The 16,152-nt window shown below is 35.9% G+C and overlaps 1 protein-coding gene across 1 annotated transcript; it reads right to left on the reverse strand.

Annotated features, from left to right (window-relative positions):
* Positions 1 to 3,030: 3,030 nt before the first annotated feature.
* Positions 3,031 to 11,696, reverse strand: LOC120325967 (ATP-dependent RNA helicase DDX42-like). Its single transcript, XM_078111822.1, has 13 exons — positions 11,435 to 11,696; positions 11,196 to 11,303; positions 10,797 to 10,877; positions 10,534 to 10,660; positions 10,015 to 10,318; positions 9,241 to 9,487; positions 8,558 to 8,764; positions 5,891 to 6,049; positions 5,428 to 5,532; positions 5,137 to 5,256; positions 4,851 to 4,969; positions 4,028 to 4,264; positions 3,031 to 3,498 (listed from the first exon to the last, which is right to left on the reverse strand). The coding sequence occupies exons 1-13, from the start codon at positions 11,534 to 11,536 to the stop codon at positions 3,249 to 3,251; spliced, it is 2,166 nt and encodes a 721-aa protein (XP_077967948.1). The 5' UTR covers positions 11,537 to 11,696; the 3' UTR covers positions 3,031 to 3,248.
* Between the last annotated feature and the right edge of the window lie 4,456 nt (positions 11,697 to 16,152).

A 16,152-nucleotide genomic window follows, 5' to 3' on the forward strand; every position in this document is an offset into this window, starting at 1 on the left:
CTACAGCGTTTAATTGAGAACTAATGTTACTGAACCTAGGTTTTGAATTTTTCTTGTTAATGACAGCTGGTAAAATACTTCTGTTCGGGCTGAGTATGATTATTATTGCAGCGTCGCCGGGAGCTTGTTCAATTTAGCGTTCAGTTTTGTGTTATTTGAGATGTCAGGCGCCTGACATCAGGGCCAGTAACACTTCAATCGAAATTCATCCACATGAAAGCCAACTGCTTTGATACCCTGAGTGCAGGTTCTGGATGATATCTAGATAATTGTTCGGAAATTTTGAATTCATATTCGGTGAAATGCTCGAACTGCCATCAATGTGAAAATATATAAAGTTTTGTCAAGTCCGCGGTCTGTTTTTCACGCAAATAAGAGCTTCGCGGAGAGAAATGCCTGACAAATTGTGATTTTCAGATAGATATCTGAAAGAAAATGCGGTAGCGATTTTGCGATGTAAATTAGTTTGAATTTGAAAATGACGATTCGTGAAAACTGATACGTGCAAGAAATTCCATTGGGTCAAAGGTCGGCTAACTAGTCTTTGCGGTTTGCAAAGTTTCGAATCCTCATGTCAATCTCAGCAATGATGTACCGTAGTCGCGCGACGACCGACGAGTAGGGTACGATACCGGTATGGTGTCGTACCTACCTTCTGATCTTTGTATTTTATAATAATCTAAATGAAAGAAAACGATTCTTATTATGCGACAGCACTCCTAATCTTTACCGGTACCGGTAACAAATAGAATAGACTAATATCGATGCCGGTACTTTTTATTGGAGGTGGACAACTCACCAGAGATTGTTGTAGAATAGGGTAGGCCTACAAAAGTCTGATAATACCGCTGTACTGTTCCTATAAGTTCAAACTACATACCAAACTTGCGCGTATTTTAAAATTTATAAACGGCAGTATGGGTACCGGTGACACTTTCTTTCCATGTTTGACTCATCGACCCTATTTCTGTATTTTGACATGCATCTACAGCATTCCGCCCAATACGATCCTTTTTACCAACCCCTCTCAATTGCAGCCCACAACAGCACAAGGAAAAATTGTGTGGACATGAAAAGTGCTAATTTTGAATTGTGTGCGGCCCTCGAAAGTCGAAACTAGTTTTCAATTTGGGTTAATCTGGGTAGGCCTATGTCTGTATACTGTATGTGCGAGTAATTCCAATTCCTTTGCGTTTCGAAGCCAATATCGTACCGGTACCTGGGTCCAATTTAATATCCATGCCTGTGAAGTTACAATGCCCTAACAGCTATCCTGTGCAAGATCAATAACCAAAATTTCTTTGCTAGAAACTAGCCTAGGCCTGCTAGAAATCTTATGTCAAATAAAGGTGCATCCTTTGGTTTAACCCAGTTATTTGTATCTGGCCCTTTTGTATACAGGTATATCTGCAAGGATTGCACACCCCTGATTTAGGTGATGCTTATTTCAGTATTTTTGTTTAATGTTAGGTAACATTAAAGAATATAGGCATATAGCTTCTATTACATAATCATGCTCCAGAAGTGGATGAAATGCCAAGGAAGATTGATAAAACTTTGCAAAGGAAATGAGTGGACTTCTTCTCTTTTGGGTGTAAAGAATTTTTCCAAATTGTCATTTCGCTTCAATATGAAACCTAAGTCAGTTTGGAAGTCACATTTCGCACAAATTAATAGAAACAATAGTACATCTGGGCAAAAAGGTATTTTATTATATGAAGAAGGAAGCGCAAACAAAAAGCTCTTATTTAGAGGAAGACTATTTGTTGGAATTCAATTGTTTGGTTTCCTTCTGGCAGCTGAGACTACACACATGGTGAGAACAACAGATAAGATAGAACAAGAAGTCAATCGAAATGTTGAAGTAAATATGTACACTGGAGAATATGGATTTATGTTCTTACCTGTGTTTGTCGGATGTTCATTAGTAATTACAGCTATCGCTTTTTTTGGTTGTAGTCGCCTCGTAAAAAAAGTCTACTACATACCATCAACTAAACAAGTCAGGCTTATTACACATAGTCTGTTTGGTGGTGAAACTGCAATAGCCTCTGAACTAGGTAACATAACTATGACTCAATCGCATGCCAAAGTACATGGCCGTAGATGGGTTTATATAATAAACGGAAGCGGCAATGTTGTGAATAAAAGGATGTTCAATTTTGTAATGGGTTCAGCAGGATTGTAATGCAATTGTTTAACTTTTTTAATAAATATTCTTCAGTAATATTTCTGTTGCTTAATGCTGAAGTGGTTTAATGATTCAGGGAGTAAGTGCCCACAGAATGGCCTGCTAATCATTTGAGTTCCATTTACTATCACCATTTTAAAAGCATCATCTCGTAGTTACTACAGGCCGATTCATAGTTAATGAAATATAATAGATTAATAGGTCACCTTGAACCAAAACTGTTACTCACAGAACACTGTATATTTATTCTCATGCATCCATGTGGTTAAGTGTTTGCTTTGCAGTTACATGGCTTTAGTGAAAAGGTTCCAGATCGCAAGTCATTTCATTGTTGCATTTAGAAAAGAATTTATCCTCAGCACTGACCATGATTCTCCAATATTAGGGTCCTAACCACTGATTACAAAAGGTTCAATTGCTTTTCAAATGTGATTGCTACTTCTTTCCAACCAGTCCTATTATGTGAAGGTCTGTCGCACTTAACCATGTGTTTCTGACCTCAACAAAGGATAATGTTTACCGTACTCCTCATTCCGAAGATATTTTCTCCAACGAACCCCAGCTTTCAGGAATTCAATTCCTCCTGGATATTTTCTTTGAAATCTCATATCAACTTTTCGTAGAGATAAATGTAAGCTTTTAGCATGTCAGTGTTTTATTTCTATTTGTACTTCTACTTAGATGGGGCTCTGTACCTTGCTTCGGGTGAACTAGTTTAATCAGTAGCATCTTCAAATTGCTTCTCGTTTGCTCAACAGTATTGGCTGATTTTTCAGTTGATACTAAACAGTTTACGGGACTAAGCATTTTTATAAAGTGCCACACCCTAAAATAAAATATTACTTTCTCAATAATTTTTTTTTCAAATTCATCATTAAATATAAACTAAAGCAAAAGAAATGGATAACTCCTTTAATAAAGGATCAGCAGCACATTGTGTTATTTGCTTTCCACCAACTCGGCCTGCAGCAGGATTGATCTTCGAAGCAGAACTTTAGTCCCGCCAGTCTTCAACGAGACCTGACAATATATGTTTTTCGACAATAAATGGGTTTGATCACGAATCCCATCGACTCTTCTTTTTCCTTTTCTGTCCTGAAGAACTACTTGTTTCGAGTGGTGCTTTAAAACCACCTGCTTTCCATGAAGTTTCTGGCTCAGAACTTTTTATGAAGTTGCTTTTGTATTGGTTCTGAAAATAGTCCTTCATAGAAGCTGCCCTTCCACCCATAACTCCTCCTCCTCCTCTGCTTGCCTGGCGAAAAGCTGCAGTTGTCATCGTAGGAGCACTTGAATTAGAGCTATGCCTGTTGTAAAAGTGAAAAAATCTGTGAATGTTTCGAATCTTTGACAGTACAGAAAGTGCCACAGCATGCCTATGAAATTTAACATGGCCAAATTGTGCTAAAATACAAAATTGTGTGTAATGAGATTGACCTAAATATACTTCTTGGTTTAGTATGTGGTCATGCAGATGATCTTTCTCAAAAGAGAAATTAATTTGAAGTAACTATCAAGAGGAGTTACGCGAGACTTAACTACCTTTTCTTGCTCTTTGCGCAAGATGCGTGTATTAGCAAGAATAAAGATGAATATTTCTTGCCAGCATAGATAAGAGCCATCAATGGATATCATCCCATATTACACAAATGCATAGCCTTAGAAATATTGCAAGCATTTGATAATGTAGAAACACTGTGATATCAATAAACAGGTGTTTTTACTGTACTCAATCACATTACCAAAACACAAATGTTCCTTAAGATAGTTTTATAAATTTTTACATAAACAATTAGATGCAGATAACCAAAGACTTTACATGGAAAACAGACATACCTCTTTATTGGTGCTGTTGATCCTAACCCTGGTCTCTCCTTTGCAACGAACCCTTTTCCTTTCCCATGTTTGTATCTTGACTTCCTGAACCTTGCATTTTGTACAGCAAGGTTCATTAATGCTTCAGGTACACGCTGGTTTGCACCTTCAAGATTTCTAACAAGATCACCAGCGAAATATACATCCGTGGATGTAATTAGCGTATATGCCGTTCCCTTCTCTCCTGCACGACCAGTTCTGTTAAATAATGAAAGGAGTTTATCCTTGCTGTTAAGTCTCAAGGGTATAGGGGGGTAGCTTTGTTTAGATTGAAGGATTTTTAGCATGTACTCTCTATGAGAACAAGAGAGCACGAATATTTAGGTACAAAAATAAAACTGACCGTCCTATGTGGTGAAAGCTAGTAGAAGACACTAACAACTTCATTTTAAATATTCAACTCATTCAAATTTCTGTAGAGATAAAATATCTAATACATGATATAAATGAACATTTTATATGATAGATTGAATAAATATATAATTATTGTCAATTGTATATATCGTAAATACCATATATGCTCGTTTTACCACCCGATCTTGATTAAGGGCCGGTGCTTGAATACCCGCCTGATGTAAAAGCTGATTTTTCAGTGGTAGGGAACAATAGGAAATAAGAAGCGCTTTAGTCACAACCCTGTTGAATTTTAAACGCCAGTAGATAACACTTACGCCTTAGGCGTTCAAGTACATAACAGATAGCATTTATTACGTAAGTACTTCTAAATGGTCAATATAGTGCATGAAAAAAATTTGCCTTGCTACGGTAACCATATTTATCTTACCGTCCGATCCTGTGTGTATGAGTGTCTATATCTCTGGCAACATCATAATTTATGACATTTTTAATTGATGGAATATCTAGACCTCTTGCTGCAACATCAGTGGCGACCATTGTTGATACCTAATGAAAACATGTGAAATTTCCATGACAAATTCAATAATTTTGCCACACAAGGCTAATTTGTCAAAACCGATATTGCACACAAAGAATGATGAATACAAAAAGACAAAAACAGCTTCACTCCTGGTCATAAGTGGATACTTAGCGAAGTAATCAATCAATATTACCTGCTGTTTCTTGAATTCGCCAATTACTTTATTTCTATCAAATTGATTCATATCACCATGTAGTAAACAAACATCATATCCTTTCTGCTTCATTTTATTTGAAATATCCTCAGCATTAACCTAATAGAAACAAAATAAAACGTCGAAACAAGCTCTCAATAGTAACTGTTGAAATTTGAAACCAATCACTATCAATTTGTGATAGAAAAAGTAATGTCAAGATTATGATCATCTTTATTGTAGGCAATATTATTGTTACTAGGCCTATACAACCAATTAAAATCAATTTACCTTCTTCGTGACAAATATCAATAAACTTCCTTGACTTGTTAATTGAACGATTTTACGTGTGAGCCAGTGCCATTTTGCATCCAGATTAGGCAAAACTTCAACAATCTGCAATAAGAATGTGACATATGTAAGTACTTCTAAATGGTCAATATACTGCATGAACAAAATTTGCCTTGCTGGTTATGAAAGTGTAGTGTATTTTTTATCAGGTGTGTTGAGCCATATCGGTGAATCATATCTTCGCTGACAATGAGTTGAAACAACCCAACTTTGAATAAAAGTTAAGATTTTGTTTGCTGAATGAATTACTGTATAAACTTGTTAATACCTAAATTAATAATTGTTTTCAATTCTTCTCAGTCAACTTAGTGAAACCAAAAATAATCAAACATCAATTTCTACCATAATCATCCCTTCATTCCATTGGCGTACAATAAAATTTCAGGCCAACTTGAAAACAAACCTGCAATACATCTTGATTTGCTTCACCAACATCACCTTGAACTATCCTAACAGGGTCACACAATATATCTCGTGCTAGTTTCTCAATTCTTCTCTTAAACGTAGCACTGAAAAGTAGAGTTTGGCGGTCTGGTCTTATGTTGTTTGCAATCGATCGAACCTGAAATAAAATAAATTTACAGTAAAATCAAAAGATAAGACTCATTCAACTCAACAAGAATCACACGAACGAGCAACGATCAAAAAATGGTCACAAAGGTTAAAGGTTATTACGGTAAGTGCCATACAAATACAGAAGTGTGAATTGCAATGAGAACAGCAAAATTTAAAGGGAAGGATAAAAATTAAAAGTTATAACCCTCTGGTGGCTCAATTATCTTTAAGTAATGAAAAATTGAAATCGATCGGCCAATTAGTTCGAAAAAAAAAAAAAAATTTATAGCAAAAATTTAGATATATCCATCTTCCATATCTATGGTGGCCCATCGTTGTCACGCGTAAAATTGAAAATAAAAATAAAATAAAAAACCGAAAATAAAAAAAATAGTTGTGAAAAAACATAAAAATAATTGAAAAAAAAAATGATAAAAAAAATTAAAATTTAAAAAAAAAAATTGAAAATAAAAACGAAAAAAAAAGAATGGAAAAAAAAATTTGAAAAAAAAAAAATTAAAAAAAAAAAAAGAAATTGAATAAAAAGAAAATAAAAAGGTTGACAACGATGGTCCGCCTCGTGGCCCATCGTTGTCACGCGTTTTTATTTTTAGAAAATTTGCTTCTGCTTGGGACCAACGTTGTCAGGCATAATCCTACGCGCACAAATGTGTTCCCTGGGTTTCCAACTCACTACTGATTTTCTTGAGCAATATTCAATATGAAAATGTTCTATAAATTCTCCATGCTACAAGTTCAACAAGACGTAATATATTTATAATAAGGATAAGAGAATATAGAATTGAATACGAAAATTCGGGAAATTTGTTTTTACGTGTAGAAGGTAATTGAATTGGAGAATGCTGCTTAACTACTCAGTTGTCTGGACACTCGCGATGCCGGTACCGTGCCGTCTTACCAAATACCGGTAGTCGGTTATAGTCCCTTTGCGTCTGACCGTACCGGTAGCCATGCAATCACTCATGAAAGATAGGGAGATACGGATAGTCTCGTAGAATATAGACTACTGAGACACTCTCTGCGCCTGCCCCATACCGTACAGTACCGATCCAGACAAGTGATAAATCGCCCATGCTCTACCATTTATTTCAATCCATACCTCGATCCTAGTAGAATATAGTGAGTCGAGGTATGAATTGAAATAAATGGTTGAGCAAGGGCGATTTATCATTTGTCTGGATCGGTACGTTACGGCTGTACGGTATGGGGCAGGCGCAGAGAGTGTTTCAGTAGTCTATATTCTACGAGACTATCCGTATCTCCCATTCTTTCATGAGTGATTGCATGGTCAGACGGTACCGTACCGGCATCGCACGAGTGTCCAGACAACTGAGCAGTTAAGAAGCATTTTCAAATTAAATTACCTTCTACACGTAAAAACAATTTTTCGTATTCAATTCTATATTCGCTTATCATTATTATAATTGTATTGCTTGTGGTTGAACTTGTAGCATGAAGAATTTATAGAACATTTTCATGTTGAATTTATTAAATATTGCTCATGAAAATCAGTAGTGAGTTAGAAACCCAGGAAACACATTTGTGCGTGTAGGATTAGGCCTGACAACGTTGGTCCCAAGCAGCATCAAATTTTCTAAAAATAAAAACGCGTGACAACGATGGGCCACGAGGCGGACCATCGTTGTCAACCTTTTTATTTTCTTTTTATCTAATTTTTTTTTTTTTTAATTTTTTTTCGTTTTTTTTTTTTGTTTTTTTTTCGTTTTTTTTTCAACTTTTTTTTTTAATTTTAATTTTTTTTTCATTTCTTTTTTTTCAATTATTTTTATGTTTTTTCACAACTATTTTTTTATTTTCGCTTTTTCATTTTATTTTTTCATTTTTTTTTAAATTTTACGCGTGACAACGATGGGCCACCATACATATCTAATTGAACCGTTCTGTGGATTTCAATGCCCATATATCACCACAATTAGGAATAAGGATGTTGAATATTTTGCCCCAATCACGAATCACGATTTAAATGGCTTTTCACTCATTACTTCACAATTGAAAAATTGAATATTTGTATAAACCAGAGATTCCCGAGCTTTTCCAGGATGACCCCAAAGACAACTTTCAAGTGTCCAGTGCGACCCCAGGTCAATAAATATGTTTTTCACGAAACTTTAGAGCTTCTTTCACTGGACTTTTGAGTTTGGTCATGTGGTGGTATTAAGTAAAATAAGCTAAAACCAAACAGTGATGTCACAATAATCACCTACATTTTCTATAGATAAGCATAGAGCGATGCCTATGGCCTGTTTTACAGTAAGCCATGGTACAAACTGCTAAATTTAACATTCTTTGTCAGATCTTAGATGTTTTGTACATCCATCCTCTACCATACCTCAGCGACCCCATGACCTGTTTGCGACCCTACCTACTTATCACTCCGACCCAATTTGTGATTGTGACCTGTGGTTTGGCAACCCCTGGTATACTTAATACAATACTTTATTTGATACTACCAAACAAGTATATACTCAGATACCTGATATTCAAAACCCATTTCAAACATCCTATCTGCTTCATCAAATACGAGGTAAGTTACTCTTCGCATGTTAGTGTAATTCTTCTGAACATGGTCGATAATTCTACCAGGAGTTGCAACTACAATCTCTGATCCTTCAGCAAGTGATTTTTGTTGTTCCCACATACTACCACCACCATAACAGGCTGTTGATCTTACTCCATAAATCTTAAAAGAAATGGAGGAATGAACAGTCTAAATGACGAGTAGTGTAGAAGGATAAAATACAAATAATTTTAGGCACTCCAGAAGTGCAATATGGAGGTAACTAATTTTGTTCGCCTACTTTACATCAAGTTGTGTAAAGAGATGAAAGCCTATGGGCAGGGGATATATACACTTGGCTAACACAGACAGTACCCGAACTCGTAATAGAACTAAAATAAGGAAAATCAGAATAAAATTATGGCCTAACCTGGTACACACACTACGGAAGTACCTAATTTTATTGTAAGTTTTCATTTCAGATATACAAAAATATGGTATCTCATTACTTTCAGATAACTCTAGTACCAAACCCATGTTGTTTTGGAACTAACAAAGATATCAAGCAACAACAATAAATAATAAACAAGAGAGCGATGAGCGATGCAAATATATGAACAAGAAGGCAACAAACCCCATCAGTAATATAAATACCGTACCTTGCCAAATCTTTTTACTTCAGCATGTATCTGTTGACAAAGTTCTCTTGTTGGTGCCACAATAAGTGCAATTGGTCCATCACCTTCTTCAAGTACAGGTTGATCCAGTACATGAGACAACATGGGCCAAACAAAAGCCGCTGTTTTACCAGAACCAGTTTTGGCAATACCAATTACATCCCTGCCTGACAATGCACTTGGTGTGCCTTGAGCTTGAATTGGCGTGGGGGAGGTATATTCCATTTTCCTTCGAAAGAATATTATATCATTTATCGAATAATTACTTATCGATTTAAATCGGTAAGTATGTTGATAGGTATTTGTCTGTCTGTATGTCTGTTAGATACACGCCATATCTCACGAAAGCGAGATTGAGTCTGCTCTAGATTTTGCATGTGAATTCATCTTATCTCGGACCAGAAGCCTATTGATTTAGGGCAAATTATGTCGAATAATTAGCGAGTTATTAATTAATTAGTGATGGGACACAAGGTGTCACTATGGAGTAAGAGCGCTGTTTTGGGGGATCCCCTAACTTTCGATCGATAAGTCTTCGGTCTCTGACCGATATTCTCGTTCTAATTTTAGCATAAATTCGTAACATAGTGATCACACCGGAGCATATTTGGGTAGCAAAGTTTAAGGTTTGCCGTTTCCCTTCAAATCAAGCATTTTTTAATCTGCATTTACACTATGTATTTATGGTAATGCTCAAGCTAAAAGAAGAAAGATTAGCATATACATTTCTAACTATCCTAGAAAATGCAAACTCACCTTATAACTTTCATCAGTTTTTCATCAAATCCGAAATGAGCAAAACTTGTTACAGGCTTTGGTGGAAAGAAACCGGAAACTTGGATCCCAAGTTTCCCTCGTAACATGGAAACTTCTGAATCTGTAAGTCTTTTAATATCATCATGCTCAACATAAAAGTTTTTCTCAAAAGTTTTATACTCAATTTCAGAGTGATAAATCATTGGTAATGGATCAATCATCTTTCTATCTTTCTGTGTTCCAGGAATTGGATTTCCATCTTCATCATATTCAACTGGATCATCAGCATCCAGAAACATTTTCCCTGCGGAAGAAAAATGTGACAGGTTTGTAAAACGAACAATATTACATCATTCCACTGCCTCATTTTCATACTTGATCAATTTCACATAATAGAGATGATCTCATAAAGATTATGTTTAAAGAATATCATATAAACTGTTACTCAAATATGATCTCTTTTTTCTACTAACACAAAAAGAATATCCAATAAATTTTCAAAGATAATTTAGCATCTACCTGCATCAGGATTTTCTTCAATATATTTATAATAGGATTCTTCATCATCCATTGTCTCTAAATCATCTCTGACACCTTTGATTGTATCTCGCTTTTGTACGGAATCCTTTTTGTCCTGCTTTTTGACCTTAAAAATAACAAACGGCTCAGCCATTAAGGTTGAAGTTATGAATACACCAATAACTAGATTTAAACTTGAGCATGGTCTCTTCAAGATAGTAACATTAACATATCATCATTGCAAAATGAAAAGAAAAAATAACCTCATTTTCAATGTTAGCCATGAATGCATCAAGAGGATCTTCTTCTTCACTTTCTTCTTCTTCTTGTTTTTTGATCATGTCCTTATGGCAAACATTAAAATTCATTAATACATATACTACGACTAGAGTGCTATTTATATAACCTTTTCATTCCATTTTTGCAAAGTTATTTTTATAATAAAACAGGACATTTTTATACTTTTACTTATTACTTTTTATACTGCAATTATGCAGCAGTGGCAGTGTAATGTTTATTTTTTTCATATGATATATACATGACACACATTTGACCACTTCTTCATCATTTTTTTCAAGACTTGCGCTTGACATGTAGCCTAACTTTAACTCAAAACAGCGCTGTAATATCAGAATATGTAGGGTTGGGTCCACCAAGTTTACCTGCTTCTCTTCTTCTGATAAAAATGGACATCCAGCCAAAATATCACGTTGCTTTTGTCTATTATCTTGCTGCTCATCGTCATCATTGAAGTATTCATCTTCACCCTCCTAAAAATTCAATGTTGTTTAAATCTGACTTTATACCAAATATAAAACTGTTTTTGAAACAGTTTGCCCTAGAGTGCCATATACATAGAACTAGGCTAGCCTACTTATATTACAATATTAATCTTACTCACACTCAATCTCCGCTTGGATCCGATTTTGTATGACGTGTTTCCTCTAGACGAGCCAGTCATATCAAAACCTTGAAACCCATACTTTTTATTTCCTCCACTCATTCTCTTGGCACCTTTGACACAAAAATTAGACAATGGAGCAACGCCTGGCTAGGACACTGCCTTGCGATAATCCGCAGAATTTTCCAACCAAGTCTGTGTGTTAATCGATGATGCTGGTGCTATGGTTTACTTATAATTTACATTGCTCTGCAGCGCAACTGCGCGGTTATGTTCGGGTGACCAGGCGTTCCTCCCACAGAGATATATAAAGTGTGCTTCTCTCTCATTTTAGCGGGACCAATAGAAGCCTCCCTCGTTTAGGCGATAGACTTCCAACTTTTGCGTAGCGCGTAATGCATTTCTTAGGAAATTTGACAGAAATCATAATTTGCTTTGATTTTTCTCACCTATTCGCCTGATCTTGGATTGTTTATTATTATTAAATATGAGACGCTAATAGATCACAGTTCAGTGGTTTCTCCGGGTGAATGGACTTTTCCCCGACCTTTGACTTCCCAAAATTCTTCCCACACTCTTCCTATATACCAGCGTTCCCCAAACTGTGTTCCGCGGAACACTAGTGTTCCGCGAGCAACTTCGAAGTGTTCGGTGGAAAAGGAATCAAAAATACGTCTCAAATGGTCGCTATGGAGATTTGTCGATTCCCAAATTAGGGGCCGCGCATCGAATTTTAGGGGCCGCAAAAAGAACACCAACTTTACAAAACATCAAAAATGCATCTTTCGAACTGTTTAGCATTGTTAACGTGGACAAGGTCCGCGAAAAAAAATTATATATCCAAAAGGGGCCGCGAGTTTGGGGAGCCCTGATCTTTGAAACGTGAAGTTGTCGCCCAACTGACCGTTCAATATCGCGTCACCGTCGCCCTAACTGGGAAAGGGTAGTGGCGTTTTCGATAAGTCATATAAATTACGTACGTACAAAAATACGTCGGCCTAGCTTTTAGACTGTTATTCATTCATAAGTTCATTATCAAGTTTACAACAATCTTTTTGGTTTTTCTATAGGCAAACGTGTAGGTCTAAAGAATAAAGGCAAAAGGGTCAACTCTTCTTCCTCCGTATCAGCCTGGTTTTACTTTAAAATGCTGAAAAAATCACTCATTTTCGCTAAACTCTATTAAGTTGATAAATAAACTGCGGCGAAATTGCAGCAAGTACTTATACTCCCATTAGACGTAACATTAGAGGCAAACACTACGTAATGAAAAGTAAATGACATAAATGGTAAAGTGAATTTATTGATTCATATTAAATTAAGAAAACTTTTATAACATTGGCAACATGTAAAATATTCAAGCATATTTTAAGTATGTTTAACACAATTCTGTTAGTTTTCCCCGCGCATTTGACAACTTTTACTTTATCAATTTTACTCTTTTATTTTTTTGGTGTTCCGCGAGGCGAGATAAAACGTGGAAGTGTTCCGTGGCCGAAAAAGTTTGGGAAACGCTGCTATATACCATTGCGAAAATTCCGGGGCTTATTTTAAGAGTAGTTTCGCGAGTTGGCGAGCACCGGTAAAGAATATCAGCCTAGTCTATCACAGCTATTTCTACACCAATTTTTGATTACTGCAATTAAATTGAAACTTTTAAGAAGACAAAATGATCATTGAATTATCTGATTTATATTTAAATTTTCAAAACACAACTGAACACTAACGAATAGAATTCAAAAACGTTTAAACGAGGTAATGTTTGTATCTTGCTGATTGGCCAATGGCGACTTCGTTAATTGCGCCTTCTTTTATTCAATTACATTTACGTACAATAATGAATAGATACGTTAACTCACTAACGCTACTGCAAGAGTTGCAAAGCACTTCTAGAAAACACTCTCAGCTCAAGAATTTCGTTGTCAAGCGGAAATCGCTACAAAGAATGGATCAAAGTCATTTTACGAGAACAAGATCTAGAAGCTAGGTAGGCTGACCTTAAAAGATTAGGTCATAGTAGTAGCGTCATGACTAGACCCAAGTTTTTTGCGATATCAAGTTAACATGTCATTGTGTAGTTATAGAATTTTAAGTTGTTTGAAGAAGAGAATTGTTAGATTATGTAACATGGGTAATAGTTTTCTGCAATCTTTTCTCTAGCCCAGTGCTCCGCAACCTTTTTTTTAACTTGCGGCACACTTATAAATCTTGCCAAATTTGACGGTACACCACAACAAACGAAAAAAACAAAGTGTAACTTTGTTTTTAGGTTCATATTTCAATGAGAGATTTGTGGTTGTTTTAATGAGCACAATACATAAAAGAGCAACTCGAAGTTCGCCGTCAACATCCTTTATACAGTATCGTTTATCGTTTTTGATCAGTAATAAAGAGGAAAAGCTTTGTTCGCACACATAAGTTGTGCAAAACTGGAGCAATATTTCAATAGCTGCATTGGAAATGTGCTTATATTCTTCTTTTATTGAAATCCAAGACACATCAAGTGGAATTTCGCTGAAATTCAGTCTTAGCGTTCTGTAATTTCTTACTTCAAAGAAATTTTCTCGAATACGCAGGGGTAATTCTTTCGTTAAGCTCAAGTTTTATTCATATTCGATTACTACACGACTACACGTGCTATGTTTTAGCCTCGACAATAGGCTTTACCAAAGCGTGTATATAATATGGGCTTCACAATATATCTGCTTGACATATAGGCCTATTCCTTTTTACGTCACAAATGCACAGTGGGGGGAGTAAGGAATTTGAATTGGTGTCGCTCAAGCTAACGTAAAAGCAGGTTAACTTTACGTTAGTAGAGTAGTAGACTAACGTAAAATTAACAAAGGATAAAAAAAAATTGTAAAAAGAAGAGAAAAGTGGCAATTCCTGTGCGGCACACCTGGCATCGTCTCGCGGCAAACCGGTGCGCCGCGGCACACCGGTTGCGGAGCACTGCTCTAGCCCAGTGTTTCCCAACCCGAGTCCGCGGCCTCAAATGAGTCCGCAATGAGCCAGAAATTCACAGGGGCCGCACTCAAATATTAGAATAGCAATTTACTATTCGAAAATTTGGTAATACGTGACGCGACAGTTCACTTGCGCGTCGCTTGCGGAAACGAAAACGTCGATAGATACCTAAGTGGTGTTTCTCGCGAGTTCGAACAACGAGGAATAAATATTTTTTCTGTTAGGTGTAAATGGTGACAACCGAAATTTTCTAAATTGAAAAGCGGCGATGCAAAATACTAAAAATAAAATGGAGAACACGATAAGTTTTGTTTTATGATGGTCCTCGACCGATTAAAATGCTTTTTTACGCATTGCAAATCGCAAAATTTCTGGTGCTACCGTAGTTTACGTACCAGGGCATTTTCCCGTAGGATTCTTTTCTTTACTCCACATCGGTACGTATAGTACTGGAGCGCCGTAAGTGTTGTACAAACAGCTCAGATTTGTCGAATTTACGAAAATACGAATCAAAACTAAATATAATTCGGCACTTTACCACACATTTTTGTGTGCACGGATTGTCATGATATTTTCTCATTAGTATTGCTAAAAGGATCACAAATATGGATGGATTGAATATTTTATCCAACAGAAAAAATTATAGAAAAGTCGGCTCTTTAACGAGTGACGTATACCCGACGATTACTTCAGAAGTTGTTCCGCGAGAATTTCAAGGCGATAAATATTTAGGTTTGATTTACTAATATACTAAATATAAATCTATTTTTAATAAGTACTAAATTAAGTTGTCCATTCTGGAAATTTATAGCAGATAGTAGGATTTTTCTAACGGCGATAACAAAATCGCAAGATCGCAGAAAATATGTATCAAAACTGAATATAATCGGGCAATATATTCTCACATTATTATGTTCGCAGATCATCTTGTCGTAAGTCGAGTAGTCGACCGCATCTGCGAGTTACTATGGACGCAATTGAATTAAAATAGAAAGTTATTTTAAATTCTCGTCGTTGTCATGGATTGAATATTGTGTCACAGAAAAGTTCATTACACACTAAAAAAGTGGGCTTTTTAACGAACGCGTAATTGCGGCAAATTTCCGATTTTGAAATTCGTTAAATTTCTGTTGTGTTTGGTTTTATCGCTTCTTCACAAAGAGTACGGTTGCAATAAACGCACCTTGAGTCCGCAAAGGTTTTCGCGGGTGAGAAAATGGTTGGGAAATGCTGTCTTAGCCTGTTGAAAACAGAGTTATCTTCTAAAATTTAGATGTACATGCTGTTTGTGGGTTAGCCAAATTCTGCAGGTACTTGAAAAACGATAGCGTAAAGCGTTATGTGATATTTTGCGGGTAATTCTAAAATCATTGCATGTTGGACGATCTCCTAAAAACTGCTTTTCAAAATTGCAAAAACCTCATATTATTTTATATTAAATTATTCTAATTTTCGTGGGGGATTACGTGCTGACATCTTTAGGAGCATATTGCCATAGTACAGCTACAGCGAAATGTGGAAGAAATAAGAATCCCTTTAGACTTCAACCGAAGAGACATTTCTAACACGCTGTTATATTAGTAGAATTTAAATATTCTTCCTCTCAAATATTTTAATCGAATGACAGTTGTACACAAAAGGTTGAGCCTTGTAGACTTAAGCTATTGAAAATTGTGTTGAAGTCCACTGAATAGGAGAAATAGCCTACTCAAGATTACAATCTGATACTCGACCAAAATAATCACAAA

This window comes from Styela clava, chromosome 4 (genome assembly GCF_964204865.1).
Source record: "Styela clava chromosome 4, kaStyClav1.hap1.2, whole genome shotgun sequence".
Taxonomy (NCBI): domain Eukaryota; kingdom Metazoa; phylum Chordata; class Ascidiacea; order Stolidobranchia; family Styelidae; genus Styela; species Styela clava.

What these genes read in the sequence shown, in the direction of transcription:
- LOC120325967 (XM_078111822.1), bottom strand. Translation starts at nt 11,536, where the DNA reads ATGAGTGGAGGAAATAAAAAGTATGGGTTTCAAGGTTTTGATATGACT. An exon ending in TATCAGAAGAAGAGAAGCAG is followed by an intron (nt 10,878 to 11,195) that starts GTAAACTTGGTG and finishes GTTTGCCATAAG; the next exon opens with GACATGATCAAAAAACAAGA. An exon ending in CAAATCAAGATGTATTGCAG is followed by an intron (nt 5,533 to 5,890) that starts GTTTGTTTTCAA and finishes TTCTTATTGCAG; the next exon opens with ATTGTTGAAGTTTTGCCTAA.